The following is a 27387-nucleotide window of genomic DNA, read 5'->3' on the forward strand; positions in this document are numbered from 1 at the left end:
TGGAGACAAAAATCCCAGGGAGACACAAAGGGGACAGAAGGGTGTAAGGAGAAGGGACAGTGAGAAACTTTGAGAAAGATAGATACGAAGAACTTTCCTCACTGTCTTGGTAGGAAAACCCAATTCCTCTCTAGAGGTAAGGTGCTGTGCATGTCGATAACATTGGTAAGAACATGGGGTGGCTGCTTATACTGACTGTGGCTGGCCATGTGTTAAAGCCTGAAGGTTATTCCACTGCATCCTCGCTACTGTGGTTTGGGAGGGAAATACTGAATTGTTCCGTGACAGAGGTATTCTGGAGAGGGGAGGTCACCTGCCCAAGGCCTCCAAAGCGGGGAGGGTCAAGGTCTCCTGTTCATGTAAGTGCTAATGTATACTTGGTCCCATTCAGAAAGGAGCCTCTGGATGTTTAAGGATTGACAGTGGCCAAAAAGCCACAGACAAGGGTGAACACACTCCGAACTACTTGGGAACTGAGTTACCTCAATTGCTTGTCAAAGTTACCTCAAAATGTTGAGTCCCTTTCTCTCTGTCTCTCTCTGAATCTCCCACAGCTTTCCCTCCGTGGACTCCCTATTCCTTCTGCCCCTTCCTCTCTTTTCTCTCTGTGCTGCGGCCTCGCCTTTAAATATGTCTTTTCTTTCTTGTTATCCTGCTCCTCTCACATGTACATTTGCTATCATAGGGTAACACACCTGCATTTACCACCCCACCCCAACCCCATTTAAAGACAGCTATGGAGTAATTAAACAATCATTCTCTATGGTAAAGAGTTCTTGGAAAATAGATGAGATCGATAATACAGGAAACACATGGTAAATGTTCAGTCACTGGAAGTCAGTGGAAGCTATTGCTGGCATCATTTTAACTATAGAGGGGAACTAGGCTGCTGCTGAGAAACATAAAAACCAGTCTGAGCTTTATGTACACTGAGATTGGACACACACACACACACACACACACACACACACACACACACACACACCATAGTTCTTATACACTGATATAGACCACTGTTATCAATTCATAGTGGGAATCAGCTCCATCAACCTGCCCCCAGCTAGGTCTGATCTCTAAGAAGAATTTGCTAACGTTTGAACTTGGCCTCGAACTTGACAACCTTCTTTGATTTTTTTTTTTTTTAACCAGGATTACTTGCTGATTAGGAAACCATTTCTGTTCTCAATACTGATCATCTCCCTACAGAGGACACCAGTGCTGGGCTGGGAAATGCGTTTGACTTGAGTTTGTAGTCTTGGGATGCTGTTCTTTTCTCCTTCTCCCCGTTTCCCCTCTTCATCAGCTCCTTCCACTCACCTGACAGGCTGAATCCTGACTGATGGAGGTTCCTCACTGGTGGGTTCGGCCGAGTGGGAGAGCCCCGAGTAGAGCCAGCTGGGGTGCCCCCCTTGGGGGTGGTGGTCAAGTCAAACACTGGTCCATCATACATGCCCCTTGGGACTGCATGCAGGTCTGCCATCTGCAGCCAGAGAAACATGTCATCAGGCATTCTTACAGTCAACGACCCAACACTGTAGGATGTGCTCTGGGAGGTGTATCAATAAAAAGTTTGTGGAGAGGAATCCAGGAGAAAACAGCAGAGATGCATATGAAATAAGAGACATCGCCACAAGAAATTGATGTTGGAGATCATCCATGAAGGCCTCTATAGACATGAGATTCTATCTAGAGCAGAGGTTCTCAGCCTTCCTAATGCTGTGACCCTTTAATATAGCTCCTCATGTTGTGGTGACCCCCCAACCATAAAATTATTTTCACTACTACTTCAAAACTGCAATTTTGGTACTGTTATGAATTGTAATGTAAATATGTGTTTTCCAATGGTCTTAGGCGACCCCTGTGAAATGATCATTCATCCCCCAGATTGAGAACTAAGCACTGGTCTTCTAGGATCAAATGGCCCTTTGATGATGTTGCCCTTGGAGGAGGGAAACAGCTGAGTGTATGCTGATACCAGTAGGTGGCGATGTTGACAGCAGAGGAATCAGAAAGCACAGTTAGCTGGAAATAGGACTTGTACTCTCAGGATGGCTGGAGAAGAGCCAGCAGGAAGGACGGGAGTCTTAGATGAGGTCACATACACTGGTGGCATGAGATCCCATGGGAGGTCCACCCTTGGCTTTTCAGGGCTTTTCACATGTCAGGGTTGTGAAGCCCTCAACTGAGAGTCTGGTCTGACCCACTGACCTTTGCCTGTGAACTTGCCTAGGGACTGTAGAGCCAGTCAGCAGCACCAATCAACTGTGTGTGTGTGTTCTGTGTTGGGATTATGCCAAGAGCTGGGGTTTATAGCTTTGTGAATCATGCTGTGTCCCCCAGAGGCATTTATGATCTATGAGATTAACATAGTGAGACCACCCAAGGCAGGAGCAGAGTCTGCATGCAAGCTCCATCACATCACTGGCCATAGTGCATCCCCATGGGGGCCTGACAGTAAAGTGGGCCATGAGGAGACCTGTATGGAGCCCTAGCCCTGCCGTCTGTGCAGTGACCTGGGCACAGTGCAGCTGTCCCTCACGGGATGAGAAATGCGTAGTACTCCCCACCCAGTAATACTATAGCTGTGGCATTTCTTTGGTCCCAGAATCTAAGTCATAATATAAAAAGTCTATTACTGGGCAAGTTCGATGTTTATTCCCTTTTCTAGCAAGACAAAACTGGAGTAGGGAACTCAAATCTCGCACCTCCATCACAGTCTAGGGCCTGGTCTATCTTTGCTTTGTGGGTCCCCAAGGTTCCAGAAAGAGCTGGAAGCAGGAGAGAGACTCTGAAAGAAATGCCCAGACCCTATCTCTACATCAACCCAAGTTTCTGTTTGTGTGTATATGTGTGTGTGTCTGTATATGTGTGTATGTATGTATGTGCATATGTGTGTGTATATATGTATATGTATATATATGTGTGTGTGTGTATAGATGTGTATATTTGTGTGTATCTAAGTGTATGTGTGCATGTGTGTGTATGTGTATGTATGTGTGTATAAGTGTGCATGTGTGTGCATATGTGTGTTTATATATGTGTATGTATATGTGTGTGCATATATATGTATATTGTGTGTATCTAAGTGTATGTGTTCATGTGTGTGTATATGTGTGTACATGTGTGTATGTATGTGTGTGTATGTGTGTATATGTGTTATATATGTATAAGTGTGTGTGTATATACGTGTATGCATGTGTGTATATGTGTGTTTGTGTGTGTATTTGTGTATGTGTGTGTATGTATGTATTTGTGTGTGTGAGAGAAAGAGTGGGGGGGGAGGAAGGGAGAGAAAGAGAGAGAGGATTCTGGGCATTTTTTCAACCGAGCAACCTTGGGCAGACTGGAAGAGAGATGGCTGGGTGTCAATCTGTTCTCATTATAAGCCTTTGGAACAAGTTTCCTATGAAAATATACTATCATTACATCAAACCCTTCCAATTTTAAACCAAAGTACTATAATAATGTGGAGAAAGTATTTGAGGAAATAAAAACTTTCTTCGGCCAAAACCTTTTTAGAAGTCTTCCTTATAGCCTGTGGGTTCTGTGCCCCATTTCTCCAGCATCCAGCTGTTGCTGTGACTCTTACTGTGAGGGCCTAGGAGGGCTGGTCCTCTGAATCCCAGGACTGTATGGGACCCCACTCCCTTTCTGACCCCTCTGGCTCGTTGGCACTCACCTTCCTCCTGGCTTTAATGCGCTTGTAGACATAGTCAGAGAACGGGCTGCAGGGAATGAAGCGGCCGGCCCCCTGGGTCACATGCAGGTTGCTGTCTTCCAGCATGATCTTGCCCTGGCAGATAACCACCAGAGGTGCCCCGCGAAGCTCCATCCCTTCAAAGATGTTGTACTCTGCAACCTAGATTTGGGGACGAGAACAAAGCCAGACCATGGGTATAGGATGAAAAGAAAGAGGGATGGGGTTATCTCCTGCGTTTGGGACCCCATCTTTGGTATCAGTAGGAATTGAGTCACCAGATAAAGCCAGGCAAAGCTCAGGACACACCTGCCTGCTTTCATAAGAAACAGGAGACTGACTCACCCTGGATAAAGACGCCTCAAGCCAAGCAAAGAGCCTCACTTCTAGTAAGATCTTTAATGGAAATTCGATTGCCACTGCCACTGCCAGCTGTATTCCGAGCTCAGCTACAAGACCCCCAGGGATGGAGCCTGCACTGAGTGGGGAGTGGAGGACACATGGCCCTCTGGCCCAGACCAGTGCAAAATTCCACACCACAATGTGACTTGGTGTTTAAGCAAAGGCCATTCCTACCCCAAATAGGATTTCTGCATACCTTCCTCACTTGCTCAGCAGGAAGATAGAACTGCAGGGATTTTGAGGTACTGCCTTGATTCTGGGATTTGAATGTCAGCTCCACCACCAGCTACAGAGATTACTTATTTTCTATGCACTTCTAGAAATTAGGCAAAACTACAAGCACAGGATAACAGTACCCACCCAAACGTATCCACTGTTCATGAGATTCACTGAATAGAAAGAAAGCAAGATGCCTGACATATAACTACTTCAAGAACTATTTTTGTTACCAAGTACTCAGTACCTCTTTAAGGTATTGGACTTGGATTTCAATCTTCTGGGAGAATTGGAGCAAATAATAAAAATAGTTAACTCTCTCTTCATTCAAAAACATCAAGTCTGTCAGAGGCTCTGCAATCTTGGAAGTGTGCAGAAAAGAGCTTCCTCTCTATGTCTCCAAACCCAAGTGGCCAGGAAGGGAAGAGCCTCTCTGCAGACTACTTCACTCAGGAAAGCAAGAGAAAGATATAAACAGTTTAAGTATTTTCATGCCAATAAAACTTAAGGCAAACTGGGCTTGGGAGCATGCACATGCCTCTTCTACCAGCCCTGGGGAGGCAAAAGTAGGGTTATTAGCAATTCAAATCCAAAGCCTGCCTGAGCAGGAGACCTTGCTTTCGAAACCAAGCAGTACACAGACCAAACACAAGGCTCTTCAGGGCTAGATGATTATTGCAGTCCATCCTAGTCCCGAGACCGGCCCACTCTATCAGCCTATTCCTCGGAGTCAGCTCTGCACGCACATTCTCCATCCCACCAACCCATGTCTCACCGACTGGTGGTTCTTGGCAGAGACAATCTTCACAGCGTCTGGGTCCCAGATGACCAGGTCGCTGTCCGAGCCCACGGCTATTCTCCCCTTGCGTGGGTACAGGTTGAATATCTTGGCGGCGTTGGTGCTTGTCACAGCCACAAACTGATTTTCATCCATCTTTCCCGTGGCCTGTTGAAATACAAAGACTGCATGTCTGTGCCTGTCTCCAGGTCGATGACGGCTCCATCAGTACCAGGCTTCTGAGCTCAGAGCAAAGTGACCACACCAGGCCCAGGAGTACAAAGGGACTGAGCAGAGATTCCATCTGTCCAGCAAGCTCGGGGGTCTGCTGGGCAGTCTGTACTTCACAGGGAAAAGAGGGAGACATGCGACTTAACAGCAAAGTTACTTCTGAAGAATGTAGTTTTCCTAGCTATGTGCATATCGTTTACTTAAACATTTACTACTAATTCCAAGAAAGATCAGAGAGAATTTACAGTAAAAACAAATGTGAGTGTGAGCCCATTCTTTAGGTATATGTGTATATTCAGAGGATAGATATGCAAAGCCTTACTCAAATAGTGACAGTGGATATGCCTGTGTTACAGAATTGTGTGTCTTTTTCCAGGTGTGTGTTTGTCTGAGGTTTCTACGTGACCTTTGTTGAGCATGTATCATGTTGCCAATTAAAAACAACTAAAGATAAGCATTGCTAAATAATGAGGATATGTTCTGAGAAGTGTGTTAGTGCTGATTTTGTTGTCCTGTGACCATCACAGAGTTCTCTTACACAGTAAGTCATCTATGATATCACTAGGGTCTTAATCTTAGGGGACCAATTATGGGATTCATATTGACAGGAATATCTGTATGCAGCATATAAGTTTTATATTAATTTTTAACAAATGCAAATAGGATTTGTAAAGATAAAACATTGTGGGAGTGGCCAAGCAATGACTGGCCTAGCTTGAGACCCAAGCCATGAGAGTAAGTCCACTTCTGACACTGCCTGGAGGGCCAGGACCCAGAAGCTGTTTGGCCCAGAGACCTAGGATTGAACCAAACACAACTGGAGAAAAAAATGTCAATGTAATGATGCCTAACAATAGTCTGCTATACTCATAGATTGGTACCTAGCCCAAATGTCATCAGAGAGGCTTCATCCAGTGACTGATGAAGCAGATGCAGTCCCTTACCACAGCCTTGTCCCAGATGACAGACATGCGCTCCTCCACACCATTGGTGCCCTCAGGGATGGCTGTGAAGTTGTCCTTCCCGATGGCTTTCTGGGCAGTGCTGAAGGTACAGTGGGCACTTCCAGAGAGCTGCAGATCACCGCTAGGAAAGGAGAAAGGTTCACATGACTAGGAGAGATAGCTGGAGAACATTGGCAGGGAGACAGGGTTGAGGAATGGCAGAATCATGTTTTCAGTTTGCAGCGCCTCCATCCCTTACTAAGCTGTGTGAGTGAGCATGGGTAGTTTCCTCTCCTCTCTGGGCTCAGAAAGCAAGGAAATAGAATTAGATCATTAGACTTGTCTTCTGTGGCAAATGTCAAAGAATCAGGTGAGGGCTGGAGAGAAGACTCAGTGGTTATTAGCACTTGCTGTTGCTGCAGAGGACCCAGGTTTCATTCTCAGCAGCCACATGAAGTGGCTCGCAACTGGCTCTAACTCCAGTTCCATGTTATCTTATGCCTTTTTCTGGCCTCTGCAGGCACCTGCTCACAAGGTGCACATAAAGACAAGCATTTGGGTGTAGGCATGCATACTTGTATAAATACACACACACACACACACACACACACACACACACACACACACCAGACTCACAGAGTTGTAAAAATATAAGGACTCAAATGACCAGTAGCCTGATTTTGAGTCTCCCTATAATTACTGGCTAAGTGTCAGCATGACAAATGCTTTGAGTTCTGACAAATAACTTTAAGTGCCTTGATCATCAGTTGCTTCATCTGTAAAATGGCGATAATAGTGCCTCACTCATCAAGTTGTTACGAGGGACAAGGGTGAGCACAAGCTTGGCACATTACAGCAATCAGCTGCCGAGACCCTTATTCACACCGAAACTGTGTCATCCATTGAACTGTCATATAGAAGAGCCAGTTTTCTGTACTCCAGACTGCAGGAGAATTTGATGCTGCTGCAGACTCTGATCTACCACCTAGACTATACTACTGCAGCCCCCATCCCAGCTCCAAGATGATTCCACAGAACACATGGTATCCTGCACCAACCTGGCCAGCAAGGAGTTGATGTAGTCAGGTGTGGTTGGGTCAGGGCTCAGAGGTGGGGATGTCACAAATGCAGCTGCCTTGGCCCAGTTCTTACTCCAGTAATGAGTTCCATCTATCCCGAGACTGGCAGTGATGGGTTCGCCAAAGACCACATTTCCTGGAAGGGGTGAATGTCAGTTTTGCAAGAAATACGTACTGCTCCAATCCAGCATATCTAATCAGAACTCTAACTCTTCTCAAGGCTCTGTCTCTGAACTTAGGCAAGCCTAGGGTTCAAGTTTCTATTCACAGCTTTTTTAGTCTCTTTTTCTATTAACTGTAAACAAATTTGTATTCTGTAAATAATAAGAAGCCATTAGCTGTAAGGTGTGGCAGTAAGCCTCCCACTTTGAAAGCAAATTTAAATTTAAAAATGAAGAAAATAAAACTACATACTGGTTATACAGAGTTCAAGAGCCATTTGAAATATTAAAATATCAGAACAGTGTGTCCTATATCTCATAGCTGATGAAATGAGATTCTGTTTACTTCTCAGACTTGTGAAAAGACTTAGCGTACATGAAGGGTCCGGCACATGGTAGATGCTTACTAAATACTAATTTCTTGTATGTACATGTGTCTGTGTATGTGTTTGGCATGTGAGTGGAAACCATTTTGGAAGGTATTTATGCATCTGTACACATGGGTGTAGAGGCCAGAGGCCAATGCCAGATACCCTTCTCCACTGTCCTCCATCTTACTTTTGGGGACAGAGTCTCTCACTGAACTGGCAGCTTAGCAACTGGACAAAAATCAACTGGCCAGCAAGTCCCAGGGGCTCTCTTGCTTTCATCATCCCCGAGCTAGGACTGCGAGAGCAGGCCACCATGCAGGCTTGTTGCTCAGGCCCTCATGTTTGCAAGGCAGACGCTTAACCAACCGGGCCTGGTCCCCAACACTAATTTCTTTACTGCCTACACTTTTCCACTGTGAGAGGCCCAAAGCCCTGAGTGCGGTCCACATCGCTGGGAACTGCCAGCTCTCCTGCTCCAAGGACAAGATTCGGCCCTGCAGTGTAAAACCCATTTTGGGAGGATAAGAGGCTCTTACATGTTTTTATTTTGCTGTTGTTGTTTTCTTTTTTTAACCATTGTCTCCTTTGGCTATGCATTTGCCATTTTGACAAACATTGACTTGGTACTGGAGACAGAACAACGTGAAATGCATACGTTGGGGCTGGCCCTGGGATGCGGTATTAAGCTTGTATTTGGATGCTTTTTAGAAAGAGATAGTGATCCAGAAGGAAATGCTTCCCTCCAAAGTTGGCTGGCCCCTCATTTCTCTGCATCAGCGTCAGGACAGGCATATGCCGATAAGCCTCGGGCATCTTTAACCTTCATCTTGTTCGGCCTTCTGCCATCAAAGTTTGCACAGTCATTTTCTAGCCGGGATTTCATAGCCAGGATTATAAAGAAGTTTTGCCTCATTTTAACTTCAATCAAGGACATCCTGGAATACTAGGCAGGAGGAAATTCTAACAATGCTTCTGCATTCACTAGAAAATATCCATGATTGATTAGTGATCAATCTGCCTACCACAGAAAATCAGAAGAAAAATATCAGTGGTTCACATATGCATCCCTGCCTTCAGGGATGGTGTTAACAAGGATTGACCAAAAATATAGGATCGGGATAAATGAAGAAGTGAGATTCGAGGAAAATATTCAGCTATTACAAGAAACACATCCTTAAGAGAGGACTGTTCCTTGGGACTACATTTAGGAGAGAAGCTGAAGAAACTGAAGTTCTCCACTGTATCTGAGTTTGAATACTGAACTGCCCAGCTGATTCCATCAATTTCTTTATTCAAAAGTGTGATAATAATGCCCCTGTCACATGCCTCAGAGTTGAGAATTCTGCATTTAGAATATTAATTTCAGTACTTCACTGTATTGCTCTGTGTGTGTGTGTGTGTGTGTGTGTGTGTGTATGTAGGGACTGGCCTAGGCCCTTGAGCTTCTACACAAATGCTTTTTTACACAGAGAGACAACCCCTCTCTCTGCTTTAACTTTGTACTTTTTAAGATTCATTATGAGCAGCAGAGTTCTTAAAGAGCACTAGGGATGGGTGATGAAATTCTTTGCAACTTGACCAGAAACAGATTCGGGAGGAAGGAGTAAGGCCACCCTCCATCTTCCTGCTGGAGGTGCTCTCAATGTTCCCCTAGAATGGCTGTCCAAAAGATGTTCATGGCTTCAATAGCCCTAGCCCTGTTTTATCACCAGGATCCACATCCCTTTGCCTGGTGGACACAGTTGTGTGAGTTCTCCTTGCCAGAGAACCATAACCAGAAGACTAATGGAAAGAAATGTCTACCACGAAATATGAAGTAAGAACAGCATATGCTTGAAAACAACCCAACCTCAGGTTCCCTGGATATTCTGAGCATAGAGCTCAAGTAGGGCATGAACGCCAGCAGCAGGCATGAGAGGTTAATGGCCTGGGTGGTTAGGGCTGAAAGAGTGAGTGTGGTGGCCTCTCTCCTCCTCCTCTTTTTTCCTTCTTTCCCCACCCTACATCTAAGAAGGAGAATTTGACTGCTCTCCTGGTTCTCCTGGACACCTCTCATCCAGCGGAGTGGCACCATTAACTGCTGAGAGACAAGAGCAGGTTTACCGGGATCGTGGAGAAATGGAAAGCAACCCAGAACCTGACTGCTTGGCAGAGATCTGGACACCTAGATAGATGCCTCTCTCATAGAAAAGGGCCACCTTTTCCCAGAATGCTAGAGAGTGCTGGAAAACACTGCCAGAAGTCAGCCAGGCTCTTCTTAAGCACCCTGGTCACCCCCACATGGAAACTGAACAGGGCCACTTCACTGAGGAATCACTCAGCGTGGGTCTCTCTGTTAGCAGATGACCATCAGCACACAGCAATAGCAAATGCATGACTCACAGGGGATCTTCTTTCCCAATCAAGCACAGCGCATATCTCTGGTTTCTCAATCACACTGTTTACGGGCACAGCTTCACCACTGAGCCCATAAGCCTATCACTAAGGACAAGATATAAAACTCAAAAAAAATAAAAAAGCTTTGAAATGGGATTTGAGATAGACACTGCAAGCCCCAGTTAATAGCAGTGGACAGCAAAGCAGAGGGCAGAAAGGCAGTGAGGACAGAGCCCTGGGCCGTGAGGACCACAGTGTGAAACTCTTTTCCAAGCGAACTTGTGCTGACCGGTATGCTCAGGTGACATGACCTCACCCCTGTCATGAGAACGCTCAGAACGGGCCAGACAATGCTGTCTTCTTTAGGGTGTGCTTCAATTCAGGGATGCACACAGACCCCAGACAAGATAGTCCACACTATTCTTAGACACTTGCTTAAGCCATTTCTTCACTGCATCCGTCACCAGAAACTGAGGACAATAGATCCTCCTCCCCGCCAACCCCCAGGACCCCCATATCATCTATTCCTGTTACTGTTAATACTGATCATGAAGCCACCAAGAAGAAAAAAAGAACGGAGAAAACAGTGGAAGCTTTAGAGTACTAATGTCATTGCTTAAACCTCCAAGCTAATCATGCCCCAGTTACAGCCAATACTCTGGATCTTTGACTTCTACACTTATATAATATAGACTGGTGTGTCTATTTCCAAAGCTCAGATAATGCAAACTGACATCAGACAGATGGAAAGTGAGTGAGAGATGTACCAAGTCTCAGAGAAATTGATGCATGCTGTTATTTTGGGCAAAATCCTGAACCTTCCTGTTACTTCAGTTTACTTATATGGGAGAATATAAGTAGAACCCCAGTTGTAGACAGAGGCTTCCTAGAGAGCAGGGCAAGGGACAGAAAAGGTGGTGCCATTTCTAATACAGTGGACAGCCAGGAATTGGGGGTCCGGGGAGCCGCATAGTGCAGTAGGAGGTTCACGATCCTGAGAGTACTAATCACCTTTCTTCCTGGCTTGTGAGATGAGATCAGCTGCGCTCTTGCTCATGACCTTGGTGACATAGAGGGGGCAGTTGGTCTGGCTGGCGATGGTGATGGCACGGAACACAGCCTCAGCTTCCAGCTACAAAAAAAAAAATTCCCCAGGAGTCAGTAAGAGTGTGAGCCTCTCTCCCTCACCCTTGCTACCGCCTGCCTCTTTAAAAGGTGGTAAGACAAGGCTGTGAAGAGGCTAAGAGAACAGCACAGGGAGGGGCTAGAGCACTGCCTCTCTCCTCTCCCCAAATGGAAGCCTCTACTCCCCGATTTCAGAGCAGAGTCTCTGGGAAAACCCAATCACATCATCAGGTCTAGAATCTCCAGTGAAGACAATCAGGCACCCAAGGACATCAGGTCCTTTTCTGCAGCAATGGGTCAGCAAAGGGTTGGTGCTAGGAAGGATTTATTACAATAATTCCTGGCCAAGCTCCACAGCACAAACACTGTTCTTATTGCTGTTCTCTTCCAATCTACTCCAATTCATGTTTTCAAATATGCCCACTAACCCAGCTGTGCTTAATACATGAGAAGTAATGGTTTTCTCCATATTTGATTAACCAAGTGAGATTTGAGAGCTCAGGCTCCCTTGGGTGGACTGAGAGTGAATCCTGGTTCTGCTGTGTGCCAGCCAGGTAACCTCAAGTACATCATACAACCACCCAGTACTGCTGCTTTCCTGTCTAAGAGAGTAACAGTGAATTCTGGTATCTAGGGCCATTGTAAGGATTAAATGGTTAATCCTTTTGAGAAATTAGTGCCCAGGACAGTGGCTATTGGTGTGATCATTGACCATAGTTTCTGACCAATGTGAAGTCTGCTACTGCTCAAACCCTGAACAAGTCTTGTTCAGCCTGGAGTGGAGACAATGGTGATTTCTCATTGAATCATCAGCCATTCTTTTTCATATGCATATGACTTTCTGGGTTAGCTTGCACAGACCAACACTTAAAAAATATGCTCCAAATAGCTTACAGATGTCTAGTGGCTGCATAATGCAAACCAGTCACTCCATGGTGAATGTAGTTCAGTCGGCTTGAGGAAGTGAGTAGGCTGAGTTGGTATCCTCCAGAAGGCTCCTGGATGCAGGTGAAGCCCTCTCAAGTTCCCAGACATTGCAACCCACAGATTATGCTCTATGACTCTGGCTATCCTTTCTGAACAGCATCACTGGAGACTACATCTGGCTGAGCTTTGAACTGAAGAGCAGCTGGCTTTTCCTGCACTCACTCTCACTTCCTACCTTTGCTGACCACTTCAGCAGCCCCATGACCTCAGTCCTGGCTTCTTTGATCCTATTCCCTTCCAGCAGGGCAGGCTTTTCTGCACTTTGACGACGTGACTATCTTTAGAAGGTTACATCACGTTTCTGCTTTACTCAAAAGAGCTTCTGGAGTTGTTGAGATTTACAGCTAAGTGGCCTTCTTACTAAAAAGGAGATGGGACTGGGAAAGGTTGAGGTGGTGGGGGTGGAGTGAGGTTGAAAAAACAAACCAAGGAACAAAAATAGACTTTGCTGTGAAATCCCCTGGCGGCGTCTAAAGAACTCTGTCTTGCCAGCATATCCCTCCAGTGACCAGTATTTATCGCTTCACAAACAGTGTTGGCAACTATGGCCAGGTAACACCATATAAGTGATTTTCCAGTTCTTTAAACCTGGTCAGCCCCCTGGCTGACTTTCTCTAAGCTTCAGGTTCTTTACCCACACAATGCCACTACCTTGAGTGGCAGCAAGAATAGCTAAGTCAAGGCAAGCAGTTAGCACTGCCAGAAATAAGTGTCCCTGAGAAGGTGCCTAGAATTATTAGGGCACAGATTTTTTTTTTTTTTCAGGAATGTTGTGTGTGACTGGGATGTCAATCATTAATTTTAATTATAATTTAATTCATCATTAATCATAACAGCTGTAACAACTGGCAACCTCTAGAAAGCTGACCGTGTTCTATCTCCATCTGGATGCCCTGATACAAGTGTATTCAGCTTGTGAAAATGGATACCTCCTCGTAATAGGAAATTTTCTCTATATTTGTGTTACATTTAAACTTTTTCTGGGCTCTAGAAGAAATGAGGAAAAAACAAAATCTTTAGGTTCCGGTTCTTCTGTGGGGTTTGGCATAACAGAGTTAGCTCCCCTGACATGAGGACCATTGATATCACCCAAGGCTGGCAGGTCAGAACCACCTAGCTTTCAGACTGGTGGGTGATTAATTCCAAGCTCTGAGCCCTGTGCCAACAAGAGAAATTGCTGACATAAGAGATAGGAATTAGTCTCTATTCACCTTTGGCTGGCTCTGCAGATGCACACCCTGATTCATATCGTGAGTGAAAAACTTCCATTTCTGACCACAATCATCACTTTATTCAAATGAATAGACATAACGCCTATGAAAAGTCTATTCAACCCCCCCCCCATTGTCTGTGTTTTGCTAGACTCAAAGTAATATGAGAGTACATAAGAATGTCTCCAGTACTCGTGATGATTAACAAAGACTTAGATATTCAGCACTCCTACTGAAGGCCCAGGGAGGGTCCTGCAACTGAAGGTCAGAGGTGAGCATCTCCTTTACATTCCTTTCTAGAAGAGGTCTTTGAGAGAAGTCATGCTTGGTGGTGTTCATAGATTCTATCACCTTTCAGCCATGCTCATGCCTACATTGTGTGTGGGTGTGGCTCAGGAAATTGGGGGCAAACAGAAACACTCCAAATGTAAAGTGAGTGGAAGGCTAAGACTGTGACCATCCGTTTCAACTCTTACTGCCGTCTTGGTTTTTCCCTATGTGGCCCTTCTGCTCTACTCCATGCAACCCACCTCTTCTGGTCTGCTCAGAACGTGGCCTTCTGGGCCAGTTATCCCCATTTCCAACATCCGGGCCTGCTCCTAAAATAAAAACAGAATGGAGAAAGTTCTTAGATGGTTGCAGCCAAGATTTGGGAAAATGACATCTGTATGCTCTGGGCTAAGATGCTCTCAAGGGGAAAAGAATAAAATTTATACGTTGGACAAATACGTAATTCCACATTTGGAGTTGTAAAGTCGAATCCTTAAAAAGTTAACTGGCTTCTTGTTTTTATTAAAAGGAATATAGTTAAGAGTGTTCCTGTTTTGTCTACACTACCAATAAAATGTCACTTACTCTTCATCTCTTTCAGACACAGCTCCCTGTGAACAAACCCTTGCCTGAGCTGTTAGCTGATTCAATCTTGAATTTAGCTGTTTATATTCAGCTATATAATAAAAGGCGTTGACATCTGTTCCATGCTATGCTCCGGGTTAAGTACCTGGATTAAGGCCATGTAGCTCACAGTTTAGGACCAGATCCCACAGTACCTGCCTTCCCTTTCAGGTTCATCTGGGCTGCTTTAGTCCAGGTGCGAATTTCCAACCCTATTCTGGCCTGATGAGAAGTTACGGCATCAAATTCCAACAATTCGTGTTTTAATAACTGTCTCTGGGTTTGTTATTTCAAACCCATGGATTAGATGAGTCGATGCAGAATTCAACCAGACAGAATCATGCCTCTTGACAGCATTACTTGAGTTACTGTTTGGTAAAATGCTATGTACATTATAATATGACAGACAGGTGTGCTTCTTGTGGCAGACTCTAATTATCCTCACACCTATGAACAACATTTATGGAGAAGCAGGTGGTTGGTAAATACAATTAGGGGTAGCAGAGACCCTAGGCTACCATTATCTGCAGTTGCACCCTGAAATTGTTAAGGCTAGTTCCCAAGAACCTCTGCTTCAGTGACCCCAGTCTAATGGCTTGAGAGATGCTAGTAATTCAGGAGAGAGGTCAGCGGGCAAGCCTGTATCACCTGGAAACTATGAGGCAAAGTTGGCACAAAAGGATTCCTAGAAGCTGGAAAGAACCTCTGTTTTGTTGTTAGTAATTCAGATTAAGAGGAGTGATAAGGGAAATGTTTATATCTGGAGTTTATGAGCTTCATGGTCTGTCATCCCAGGTCAACTTGATTGAATCTGTGATCACCTAGGAAACTAGATTAGTGAGGCACACCTCTGTGTATGCCTCAGGATTAACTGAAGGTGAGCTGAATTATTCCATGGGTGGGCTTGGAACCCAGACAAATTAAAAGGGGAACAGGAAGCTGGGCTTGGTGGGCACGTGCCTTTGATCCCAGCACGTGGGAGACAGAGGCAGGGGGATCTCTGAGTTGGAGGCTAGCCTGGGGTGCACAGTGAGTTCCAGGACAGCCAAGGCTACACAGAGAAACCCTGTCTCAAAAAAGTAAAATAAATAAACAAATAAATAAAGGGGAGTGGCAGGAGAAAGCCAGCACTGTATCACACACATAGAAAATTCTCTAAAACCCTCCTAGGCTGATTTTTCTATTGAACCACATCTATTTTGTCTTCCGGCCATTCTCATTGATTGAATTCTAGACATACTTTCTTTCAAGCTCCAGTAAGAGTCCTCCCTAAGGAAGCACATAAGGGATGCTAAGGCTTACAACTAGATATCTTCTGCCTTATATGACCTCTATCCTAGTCACATGTGTTAACATGGTATGCAGCCAGCTCATTCGTCACACTCTGGAAACACACTGCTTCCTACTGGACATCACAACAATGAACTCATTATTCTTCCCCCCCAAGAGTTTTGATACCTGTCCTGGATCCTGCTATGTAGCCCAGGCTGGTCTCAAACTCACAGATTTTTGCCTGGCTCTGCCTCCCGAGTGCTGGGATTAAAGGCGTGCACCACCACCACCCGACATTAACCTCACTATTCTGGTCACAGAACAGCTGTGGCTTTCTCCAATGGCCTTGCTTTGTTTTGGCTTGGAACATAGTAACATTTCAATTTTCTTTTTAATTTCTTTGTTTGTTTATTTTAATTAGAATACCATTACATCATTTCTTCCCTTTACTTGCTTCCTCCCCACCTCTCCCACCCTTTACTTCCTTCCAAATCCATGGCCCCTTGGTCTCTTTTTCTGTAATTATAATTGTTACACATACATAAGTGCAAAAATATATAACCACCCTCTTCAGTGTTTTTAGAGGTGTTTGTAGGTACATAATTTCAGGGCTAACTGCTTTGCAAAGGGGATCTTCTTTAACGAGGAGTGGAAGCTACAGTTCTCTGTGGGCATAAGGACATTTCTCAAATGCATAAAAAAAAAAAAGAAAGAAAGCTCAGCCCAGCTTAGAATTGGAAAGATCTGAAAGTTGTCCTTGTATGCAAAGATTTTGTTTTGCTCTTGGTTTTGCAAAAGTATAGCACGAAACTCTGAGGGGAGCAGCTGCCTTCATTTAGATGACATGATTCAATCTTCAACTAAAGCTGAATCTAATAAATACACACCAGAAACTCATCCAAATGGAAAAATGCCCCGATTCTTTTTCCTGATGGAGAACAGATCTTCCTGAGGTCGGGAAAGGGTGGGATGAAGAGGACCCAGGGATTGCTGAGACTCTGAAATCACAACAGCTAGAGCCCTGTATTATGTATGGGATATGAAGAGCAAGGAACCCCCAGACACAGGATCTCTGAGTAAAGATGCCTATGGGGGCATATCAATTTTAGAGCTAACATCTAGTTCTACCAGTTATTCAAGGCTCTGTGTGAAGAAACTGTGCTTCTTGCTGTTCACATCATCACATGGACAGAGGTCACCTTCTGCTTTCTTGCTGGCTCCTCCTGGCAGAGGCCAGTGCTGAGTGAATATCCCCGAGGAAGACACATCTGTGCATTTATTCCATTAAGTATCCCAGGAGATGGATGGGAAATTGCTCAGCTTCCTACAAATGATCAGTTTGGGGCTCTGGGTGCTTGCTTTCATCATTCTTTCATCAAGTTACTCAATATGATTTCTAGGAAGCCAGTGGACTACGGATCCCCATAAGACCCAAACTTGTTATTATCTAAGGTTGTGAGTTCTGCAGTCCTGGATCAGATTTCTGGTTTCAGAGAAACGCTACCTTAGGATAGAGAATGCCACGTAGCTTTGGCTCATTTTCAGCAAAGAACCCGCCCTGCTCTCACTCAAGAAAGGGCCCAATCTGAAACTTGCCTGGTTGCCAAGACTGGCCAGGTCTCTACTGAATCTTCTAGTTTCTCCTTGTTTTCATCCCTTGCTTTCTCTACCATTGTTTTCTTCACAGATTATGTGGCTCTTGTATTTACTTCAGTGAGTTTTTTTTCTTGTTGTTGTTGTTCCTTTTTTTGTTTGTTTGTTTTTGTTTTTGTTTCTTCTAAATCAGGGTCTCCCTTAGCTATGGCTGGCTTTGTACTAACTTTCTTTACTGCTGAAGGGATGTTTGTTCTTCGAGAAGGATGGTACTCCAGGGCTCCTCTAAAAACTTTTAGTGAAAGATCTCTTGAGTCCTATCAGGGGCACCTTGTAAGTTCTGAATTTTCCTTTCTTTGGCTCTTCGCTCCTTAAACCAAGACTGAACCTCTGATTCCTTAAGAAAGAGGCTCTTCGCAAGATCCTTCTTCGTGATCACATCAGGGTACTGAGTTTCTTCGAAAATGCTCTCCAGTCTGCTCAATTGCCAGGATGTGAGACCCCTGCGGATCCGTGGTCGAGTGCCCCTCCACTGCTGTGGGACCCTAGCAACTAAGGTCTTCTTCTCCTCCAACTGTAGCTGTCCTATGTTTTGATAGTAACTTGGGCTCGCGACAGCGACGTCAGAACCAATGTAGCTCAGGTTGACCACGTGGTTCATATCACCTTGGTGTTTTGGGGTACCCTGGTACTCGGGTTTGTCCATGAAGCCTCGAGCACATTCATTAACCGGGCAGCTCCCTCCTGCCGCTGCCATCTCTTGCTCATCCTCGATTTCCACGCGGTCATTCTCAATTTCCACGCGGTCATTCTCAATTTCCACCTCGATTTCATATTCTTCCAGGTTGTAGAAATTGGGGTCATGGTGATGGGACATGTGTGCCATGGCCTAACACTGTAGAAATAGCCTCGCCTTCGCCAATAAGGATGTGGTCAGGGAAGTCAAACCGTCAATGTCTCTCTTACTCTGGAGAGGCCAACGATCCTGGAGTTGTTCAGTGTAGAATGCTAGGCTTCTCAGCAGATCCAATCTGGCGCCGAAGGCTGGAAGGAGTCCTGGTTGAAATCCTGACGAACTTGGTCCTAATATCGGTGAAGGAACGCCGATCCCCAGGATAGGGTAACTTGCCAGCAAGAGCGAGAGCAAGTAGCTTAAAATTTTCCTTCTACCGCCCCATCCTTTTATATGGGCGGCCACCGGAAGATGCCGCCCACTTTTAGGGAGGGTCTCCCACCTCCAAAGATCAGAGCAGGAAAATCCTTTGTATCTGGGCGTGGTAGCACACACCTTTAATCCCAGCAGAGGCAATGGGATCTTTGTGAGTTCCTGGGGGTTGGGAGGGGTGGGTGGGGGGAGCAGTAAGGTGTACATGGAAAGTCCTGTACAGCCATAGCTACTAAGTGAGATTCTGTCTCAGAACAGGGTTGGGGTGGGGGTGGGGGAAGAAGTAAGAGGTGAAGGTGGAGGGAGAGAGAGAGACCTGCAGAGAAGTGCTCAGGAGTTCGTTTTAGTTGATTTCCAGATGAAGTTAAGTGGACAACCAAGATCACACTGTCTTCTTTATAATCCTGTCAGAAGTTTTTAGGCCTAAACGCTTTTAGGGAGAGAAAACTTAGTAGACCACTTTTAGACATACCTGTCTTCACTTCATAACTAGATAAATATCTGAGTTAGAGGTGCTTTCTCAAAATTAAAAGCAAATGGAGAGGAAGACATCAGGCAAACTATTAAAAAAAAACCCTGTAAGCTTAGTAATTTATAATTTATGGGGACATTAATCTGAAGATGAATTCTTTTTTGTTTGGTTTTAGGTTTTCTGAAATAGGGTCTCACTATATAGCCTTGATTGGCCTGGAACTCCCAGTGATGTGTCATGCCTCAGTCTCCTGAGTTGGGGGATTAAAGGTGTGTACCCACCACCTGACCTTGACGATTAATGATTCATTCATTCATTCATTCATTCATTCATTCTTCTTCTTCTTCTTCTTCTTCTTCTTCTTCTTCTTCCTCCTCCTCCTCCTCCTCCTCCTCCTCCTCCTCCTCCTCTTCTTCTTTTTTGGTTTCTCTGTGTATCCCTAACCTTGAACTAAGAGAACTCAGCCTCCTCCTGAGTGCTGGAATTAAAGGCATGTGCTATCACTGTGCTGCTGAAGATTAATTCTTTAAGATTTACTGTTTACGGCCAGAAATAAAAAGCTCACTATCGCCGGGTGGTGGTGGCACACGCCTTTAATCCCAGCACTCGGGAGGCAGAGCCAGGTGGATCTCTGTGAGTTCGAGGCCAGCCTGGGCTACCAAGTGAGTCCCAGGAAAAGCGCAAAGCAACACAGAGAAACCCTGTCTCGAAAAACCAAAAAAAAAAAAAAAAAAAAGCTCACTATCACATCTCATGGCTGTGAACATTTGATGGTCAGTCCTTGTTAGGATTATAAGTGTGAGCCTAGAGCTATGAGCTTTTTTAGTATGGATTTTTGGCTTTACCAATGTGTTTATGGTAGTCTTGAACTCTTGGGGCATTCAAGTCATGTTGAAGAGAGGAAATGGGTGGGATGCAGACCCAAGATCACACACATAAAAGGTTTGATCCACGATGTTACCTGGGCAATGATATCTCCATTCTCGGCATGAACTTGAGCAATGGCCCCCAGCTCTCCCAGGCAGGTGAAGATATCATAGAGCTGAAATAGAAACAAACAACCTCACAGCCACCTCTAGCACCTTCACATAAAGGCCAATTACTAAAACCAAACCTGAAACAATATCTTAAACCAAAGATGAATGTAGTCCAAAGACATTTTAGCCAGGCATGGTGGCACACACCTTTAATCCCAGCACTTAGGAGGCAGAGGCAGGCAGATCTCTGTGAGTTTAAGGGTCAGCCTGGTCTTCAGAGCAAGTTCCAGGGGTTACACAGAGAAATCTTATCTCAAAATCAAAATAAAACAAACAAATAAACAACAACAAAAACCACAAAGACATTTTAGAAGGATCTGTCTCTGTGAAAGACTTGTCTGGATTCACACAGACAGGGCCAATATCTACAAGCCTTGTCTGTGGCATCCATCTTTCCTGGAGTAATTTCTCACTGAGCTGAGACATGGTGTCAGAATGCTTTTCAACAAGTGTTCCATAAGGCCCCGACAGCCTGGTCAAAGCTAATACAATACTCAAACTCTTAATCTGAACCTCTTAAGACAAACACACCCTTACTCTCTACCTAGAAGATAAGAGTGCTAATTTCTTACATTTCCCCTGATTGTTTCAGATCTATTAAATTGAGACACACCCATGGTTTCCTAGGAGGTCCCCTGATACAATTATGACAGCCAAGATGGTACCCAATAGCAGGAAGCCCTCCTAATCTTAAGAAGCAGAGAACTCCACATTTTCACCAGGTTTATAAGAGGTTTGGAGACAATAGTGTTCCTCTTAGTCTTTAAGACAACTGTTGTGAGTAGAAATTCAAGATCTTCTCTGCTTTGCCATGGGCACCTGTCCCATTCACTTCTTTAAAATGCAGCGTAGACTGCAGGGGCTTCAATAGACAGCCTGACATAGTGGCTTCACACCAGTAAGCACCATGACTTATGTTCCAAGGGCCCAGGTCATCAGCAACAATAGGAAACCCATGCTTGCAGGCAATCCAAACAACACAATCAAATGGGTTGCTACCTCTGTGTTGGACACTTGATATAAATCCTTGTAGGCCATGTAAACCATGAAGGAATTAACACCTGCAAGACAAGGAAAGGAAGAAAATCAGGAAAAAGACAACATTAACTATCACCACCACCTTCTCATGTCTACCACCCACGTGCTCTGAGCACATAGCTCAGGTGCCTACCCAAAAGAAGGGGGACATTCTGAATGCCCCATCTTATCATGCCTTCTGTTGCCAATAAAATCCATAGTTCATCAGTGGTTTCCTCGAAGAATGATGTCTTCTTCGGTATCCTTTGCTAAGCCCAATTCCCAGCATTACAGTTCAGAAGACTGATAACTTTCCTATTGTTCAAAGACGCAGACACCAGAGAAATCACGATAGCACACCAGCTGTGCCCAGACACTAGAGGATGCAACACTTGGATGTACCCTATACTGCAATGAGCTGAGAATGTCTAACTTCTGGGCTTCAGTTTCCTTCTCTGTAAATTGGAAAAATAACTCCCACCTCATAAGGTAGCAGTTCACCACTAAAGGAGGCAATACCTTCAAAATCTTTTAGTCCCTGTGAGGCAAGCATTTGGTCTCCATGGGGATGGGTTGATTTCACTATTTGGTGAATGACTGGTAAATATTAGGCTGCAGGGTGAGGTGTCTATGAGGAAGATGACAATAAAGCTAACTTTAAACACTTCTTCTGAGTCAGGTCTGGTGAGGAAACAAGCATTTAATCCTGTCACTGGGGAGGCAGAGGCAGAAGAACTGCTATGAATTTTTCTCTCTATCCCTTGCTGCTCCTCTAAAGTTTAGGGATGGGCTGGACTACATAAAAAGTACCAGGCCAGCCAGTAAGGTGCTGTATCAAAATAAAACCCAAATCCTAAATGCCCCATCCCTAAAAATTTGCTTCTAAGATATAGCAGGTATATTCTTACATTATGCATTTTCTGCTATTGAAACTGTACTTTTGAAGACACGCATTCACGGCACATGTACAAACGCATGCACACATACACAGAGCGCATGTATATTTTTGTAAGTATACTATTTACCTTCCATTCTCTATAATTCACTTAAAGAATAAACTGGGTGGTGGTGGCACATGCCTTTAATCCCAGCACTTGGGAGGCAAAGGCAGGTGGATCTCTGTGAGTTCAAGCCTGGTCTACAGAGTGAGTTCCAAGACAGCCAAAGCTATGGAGAGAAACCCTGTCCATGGGACAGAAAAAAAAAGAAAGAAAGAAAAAAGAAAGAAAAAGAAAGAAAGAAGGGAGGAAGAAAGAAAGACAAAAAAGAAAGTACAAAGTCAAACTTAGCTTTTTAACCTAGAAATACTTGGACTTTTATAATAAAAGGGTATTGATGTTGACTATATACTCTTTGTGGTGCTTTGAATAGGAATGCCCCCGCCCCCCATAGGTTCAGTTTTTTGAATGCTTTGTCATTAAGGAGTAGAGATGCTTGACAGGGATTAAGGTATGGTCTTATTGAAGGAGGTGTGGCCTTAGAGGAAATATGTCACTGGGGGTGGGCTTTGGGGTTCCAAATGCTCAAGCCAGGCCCAGTGTCTCCCTCTTCCTGCTGCTAGGTGATCTGGATGTGGAATTCTGAGCTACTTCTCAAGAAACAGGTCTGCCTTCCTGCTACCAAGCCTCCCACCATGATGAAAATGGTCTAAACCTCAGAAACTGTCAGCCAGTCTCAAATGTTTTCCAAGAGTTGCCTTTGTCGGGGTGTCTTTACAGCAATAGAACATTGACTAAGACACATAGTTTGAAGAATGACTCTTTCACCTAAAACTATTTAAGTTTCAAATGTAGAACTAAAAATGGACATAAAACCTGGCCTCAGTGAACTAACACCGAATGAGGACAGATAATTTGTACATTGTACTTAAATACATAAATCATCAGCATTATAGGAAAAACTCTATTGATTTTCACCCAAAATAAATAGGTAGGTGGGGTGGTAGAACAGAAAATCATTTTGAAGAAGGAAAATAAGTTTGGTTTAACCATTAGGGTCAACCAAGCCCACAGTTTCCCTAGCCAAAAGTGGATTATAGTTCAAGAATGTCCATACTCAGCGTGGGTCAGCTCAGGGCAGCTTTCCTCAACATTCCCCTTTCCAAAAGCCTCCAAGTCATCCTTGGAATGGCCCAGGCCCTGTGTGCTCATTAAAGCCACTGAATTTTCTACTGACAGGAAAAAAAACAAAAACAAAAAATAGAAAGATGGAGGGGCTAAGAGCATGTTTTGTGTTCCCAAGGGTTGGGCAGGATTTTGGAGTGCAGCAAGAGATAGAAGAAAAGATGCATCCTCTGAGGGTGCATCTCCCCTCCACATAGATGTTTTCCTGAAGTCCTTACACAGTGACCAGACAGCGTTAAGCATCCATTCTGCTGCCTTTCACTGAATGGCTTGCTTTTGCACTGGACCTTCAGCAGAGGCTGTTGCTTACCCATCTCTGACTACTTAGATCACCTTACAAAGCTGAGCACATGGTACATATTTGCATATGTATATATGTTCCTGTGGATGCTAAATGTCTGGTGATTAGAACATAGGACAAAACAGAAAACAGAAGAATCAAAGAAGATAATGGAACCAAAATCATCTTCAAAGTGAGAGAACCCCCTCCAACAATATACATACACAAACACACACACACACACACACACACATACATACATACAAACACACACACTGAGAGAAAGAGAGAGAGACAGAGAGAGAGAGACAGAGACATACTGAAGGAACGTATTTTCACTCGTAACCAGATAATCAATCTATTCTCGTTCCTGACATGTCTTAGCCTTTCTTGAGGATCTTGAGGATGCCATTATTATATAATATTAACAGTTTGGTCATGAGCAAAACTGGTAAGGGTTAGAAATCTTTGATCTCAGAATTGTCAGCAATGTGACTTCAGGGAGGATCAGTCATCTTGCCCCAGTTTCTTCCTCTGCAAAACTGGCAAAACTGTATTGTGCTGGTTAGTTTTAAGTCAACTTGATTGAAGCTAGAGTCATTTTGGAACAGGGAACCTCAAATGAGAAAACACCCCTACCTGTGGGCAAGCCTGTCCTGCATTTTCTTGATTTATTATGGTTGACGTGGGAGGGCCCAGTTAGCTGTAGACAGTGCCATCCCTGGGCTGATGGTCTGAGGTGCTATCTATAAGAAGGCAGGCTGAGCAAGCCATGAGGAGCAAGCCAGTAAGTGGTGCTTCTTCAAACCCTGGACTCGGTTCTTGCCTCCAAGTTTCTGCCCTGCTTGAGTTCCTGTCCTGACTTCCTTCAGTGACGGACTACCAGCTATAAAATGAAATAAACCCTCTCCTCCCCCATTGCTTTTCGTGACGATGTTTAATTGCAGCAATAGAAACCTAACTAAGACATTCATGGAAGTGAAAAAGCATTGTCTCTGGATAGACCTATTGCTTACTAAATGAGATCCCGGGCAGTTACTCTGACCCTCTGCTTTTTCATCTGCACCGTTATGACTAACACTATTTATCCTGTGAGGATCCTGTAAAAAAGTAAGTGAAGTTGCATAAACATAAAGTGCCTGGAACAAAGGAGAAAGCTCTACATTCAGCACTCATGCTTAAGGTACCAGACTCTAAACTAGGGGAGTGACTCCCGTAAGTGGGTCACTGTGGGAAAGACAGACATGGCAGCCAAGAGACCGGAGGCTGGAGAGCATGCTTTGCTCACCTTTGTCTTTGCTGAGGTTCTGTACTTCCTGCTTGACACTGTCATTCCAGTGGGTGATGTCCACATGCAAAGCATAGTCACAACAGCTTTTCCCATCAGCCCACTCACGCCACTTTTCATAGGCCTCCGTCAGGCTAGACTCAGGTTCAGGTACTACATGGTCAACTGAAAGACAGAGGGCCAGGTGGGTGACTCACAACAGTTTGGTTCTTCCCTGCACCCTGCAAGTCTGTTCCCTCCTGCTTAGCGATGGCTGTACAACCTCTGTGTCTTGGTGCCTTCAAAGAGACAGGTGTTTTAAGTATCTAACTCCGGGACTTGGGACAAATTATTAGCTTTCTGAAACCTCAGTTTTCTCTTCTTAAAATGGGTGTTAAGAGGATAGAGGGATAGGTAATAATGGCAGTTTCCCTCTGAGTTTGCTGTATGATTAAGTGATAAAATGCATATAAAGTGCTATACTGATACTTGGCACATACTAAGTGTTAATAAATGTTAGGTCTTGATGAGTACCTGGTATTTACAATTGCTGAGGCTGAGTCACTGATAGTGACAAACATTGTATTCTCTTCCCTGGATAGAAGAAGTTCTAGATGTGTGACAGGAACTAGCGGCCAAGGTTAACAAGAATTGGTTTCTCTGAGTTCAAACTCACTCTCTTCCCTGCAACCATGGATGGTACATATTTTTAAATAAATTGCTGCTATTATAGCAAGGGTTAGGCAAAAGCTCCACTCTCATCAAGTGCCCCTCAGGCAGCTGAGGTAAAGCATGCAACTGGTTCAACTATCCTGAGATTGACACCGAAATATGTATCAAATATCTGGACCTTTTTTCAGATCTGACTCAATAATTATCCTCATGCCCAAGAATCATACCTAGGTAATAAATTGTAGCTGTCAGCAACATTTAGTTTCTAGGGTATTCGCTAATGCATTTATGTAAATGAAAAATTGCAAGTGACTGAAGTTGAAAAAATTGAGAAGTTTAGTTAAAACTTAGAGACAACTTTCACAGAATGACAAAAGACATCTACTTTAAAACCTGTAGTAGAATATGAACAAAAGAGCAGGAAGACATTCATAATCCATGATTTAGTGAAAAATAGCAGCTTGAAATATGGTACAAAATGTTACAATCCTCTTGTTAAGTTGGAAATTGTACAATAGCAGCTCTAACAGTGAAGGAGGGTTACATGCATCCTTTGCTTTCTGCATGTCTAACATCTCTAAGTTATCTATGAAGGGCGAGACTGCATCTGTGGCTCCTTGGAAGCTTTATTCCTCACTTAGATCTCTGATTTTCCCTCTGCCCCTTCACTGATGTAGAAGATCAAGCATAGAAAACATTGCAGGCATGCAGAACAGGCCCAATTCCTTGCCCAGATGGCAGACAGCCAAGCCAAAGCCAAGATCATGCATTTCCTCTGTCAGAGAAGCCTAAGCACACTGATCGGAAAGTAGATGCATCCAGCTACATTCCTAATGTCTTCAAGGACGTGAGGGCTTTCCTGGGCAGACAGCTGCTGAGAAGTCAGCTGGCTCCTTCCCATCAGCTGGGAGGAAAGCTCAGGCCTCCCTGGACTACACCTTTTATGGCCTTGCTACAGTTTTTCTGGGCTTCTCCATCCTAGCTAAAGTTGACTGCTGCTAGTGGTTTAGTCGAAAGGAAGGTTAAGACAGACAGTAATTCTGGCTCAGGCTGCTCTGTGCCTGTGGGTAGAGGAATATGATGTTAAGTAAACAGTGCTCTGTCTCCCGAGTTTGAGGCTAGCTCTGGGCCAGTAACCAGTTCATTGAGATTCCTCGGACAGGAAGGGCTGTCTGGAATGCTATCAGTTCAGTAATCCAAGGGCATGCCACTTCCCAAGCTCCCCTAGAATTAGTAGTTACCAGAAGCAAAACAAAACAAAAATAAATAAAGGAAACCACTCACAGGTTTTCTAATCTTAAAGATACAAATTGGTCAAAATACAGCAACGACCCAATAGTACTAAGTCCACTGAGGACCACTAATCCCCCAAGAACTGTCAGTCTCAATGAGTATTCTTTCTAACTTATCTTTCTCTCATGCATGAGGCTCATGCGGTCATGAGGCTCGTGCATCTCCTTTGTGTAATTCTAGGGAGCTGGCAGTTTTCCTAAGAGTAACCACCTCCAGGAACACAAATTCCACAAACCAAATCAAGAGAAGTGTGTCAAGTGTCAGTGTTATCAGAGGGCAGGCGCTTGGCACTTGTGGCAAGCCCAGATCTCTAAGCAGCAAGACTATGTCTAGTCTCAGGACTTACTGATCATGGTGGTGCCACCTGCTAAGGCAGCCTTTGTCCCTTGGAAGAAATCATCCACTGTGGTCATCCCCTTGTAAGGCATCTGAAAGTGAGTGTGGACATCAATGCCTCCAGGAATCACCATCTTCCCGTTGGCTTCAATGGTCTTCACACCTCCGGGGACAATCAGATTGTCTCCAATTTGCCTGGTGAGACAGTGGGACAACTGGCCGTTAAAAAGAAAGACACTCAGGACAAGAGTAGGATGTAAGGATTTTAGGCATTGGTTGTGGGACAACTCATCCCTAACAGACTTGAGGGCCAGCTGGCCCAAACAAGTAAAAAAGATACTTTCTGAGAGCCATCCTAGGTTTGCCTAAGGGCCTTAGCAGCAGCAGT

At 44.5% G+C, this 27387-nt stretch overlaps 2 protein-coding genes across 3 annotated transcripts in view; both read right to left on the bottom strand.

The window, feature by feature from the left end:
• The window catches only part of Dpysl3 (dihydropyrimidinase like 3), a 114732-nt gene that overhangs the window by 3612 nt on the left and 83733 nt on the right, over nucleotides 1-27387 (bottom strand). For both annotated transcript variants that reach the window (XM_028881731.2, XM_028881732.2), the window contains exons 3-13: nucleotides 27010-27194; nucleotides 24720-24884; nucleotides 21011-21072; nucleotides 19936-20016; nucleotides 14109-14177; nucleotides 11267-11387; nucleotides 7327-7483; nucleotides 6269-6410; nucleotides 5091-5261; nucleotides 3680-3859; nucleotides 1318-1480 (exon numbers count right to left, since the gene is read on the bottom strand). In XM_028881731.2, coding sequence (XP_028737564.1) covers nucleotides 1318-1480; nucleotides 3680-3859; nucleotides 5091-5261; nucleotides 6269-6410; nucleotides 7327-7483; nucleotides 11267-11387; nucleotides 14109-14177; nucleotides 19936-20016; nucleotides 21011-21072; nucleotides 24720-24884; nucleotides 27010-27194 — 1496 coding nt within the window. The remainder of the gene's footprint in view (nucleotides 1-1317; nucleotides 1481-3679; nucleotides 3860-5090; nucleotides 5262-6268; nucleotides 6411-7326; nucleotides 7484-11266; nucleotides 11388-14108; nucleotides 14178-19935; nucleotides 20017-21010; nucleotides 21073-24719; nucleotides 24885-27009; nucleotides 27195-27387) is intronic.
• On the bottom strand, nucleotides 17417-19306 carry LOC114701607 (rhox homeobox family member 1-like). The gene has a single exon (XM_028881733.1). It carries the CDS (start codon nucleotides 18221-18223, stop codon nucleotides 17633-17635), a length of 591 nt encoding a protein of 196 aa, XP_028737566.1. The 5' UTR covers nucleotides 18224-19306; the 3' UTR covers nucleotides 17417-17632.

This window comes from Peromyscus leucopus, chromosome 19 (assembly GCF_004664715.2).
Source record: "Peromyscus leucopus breed LL Stock chromosome 19, UCI_PerLeu_2.1, whole genome shotgun sequence".
Lineage (NCBI taxonomy): Eukaryota > Metazoa > Chordata > Mammalia > Rodentia > Cricetidae > Peromyscus > Peromyscus leucopus.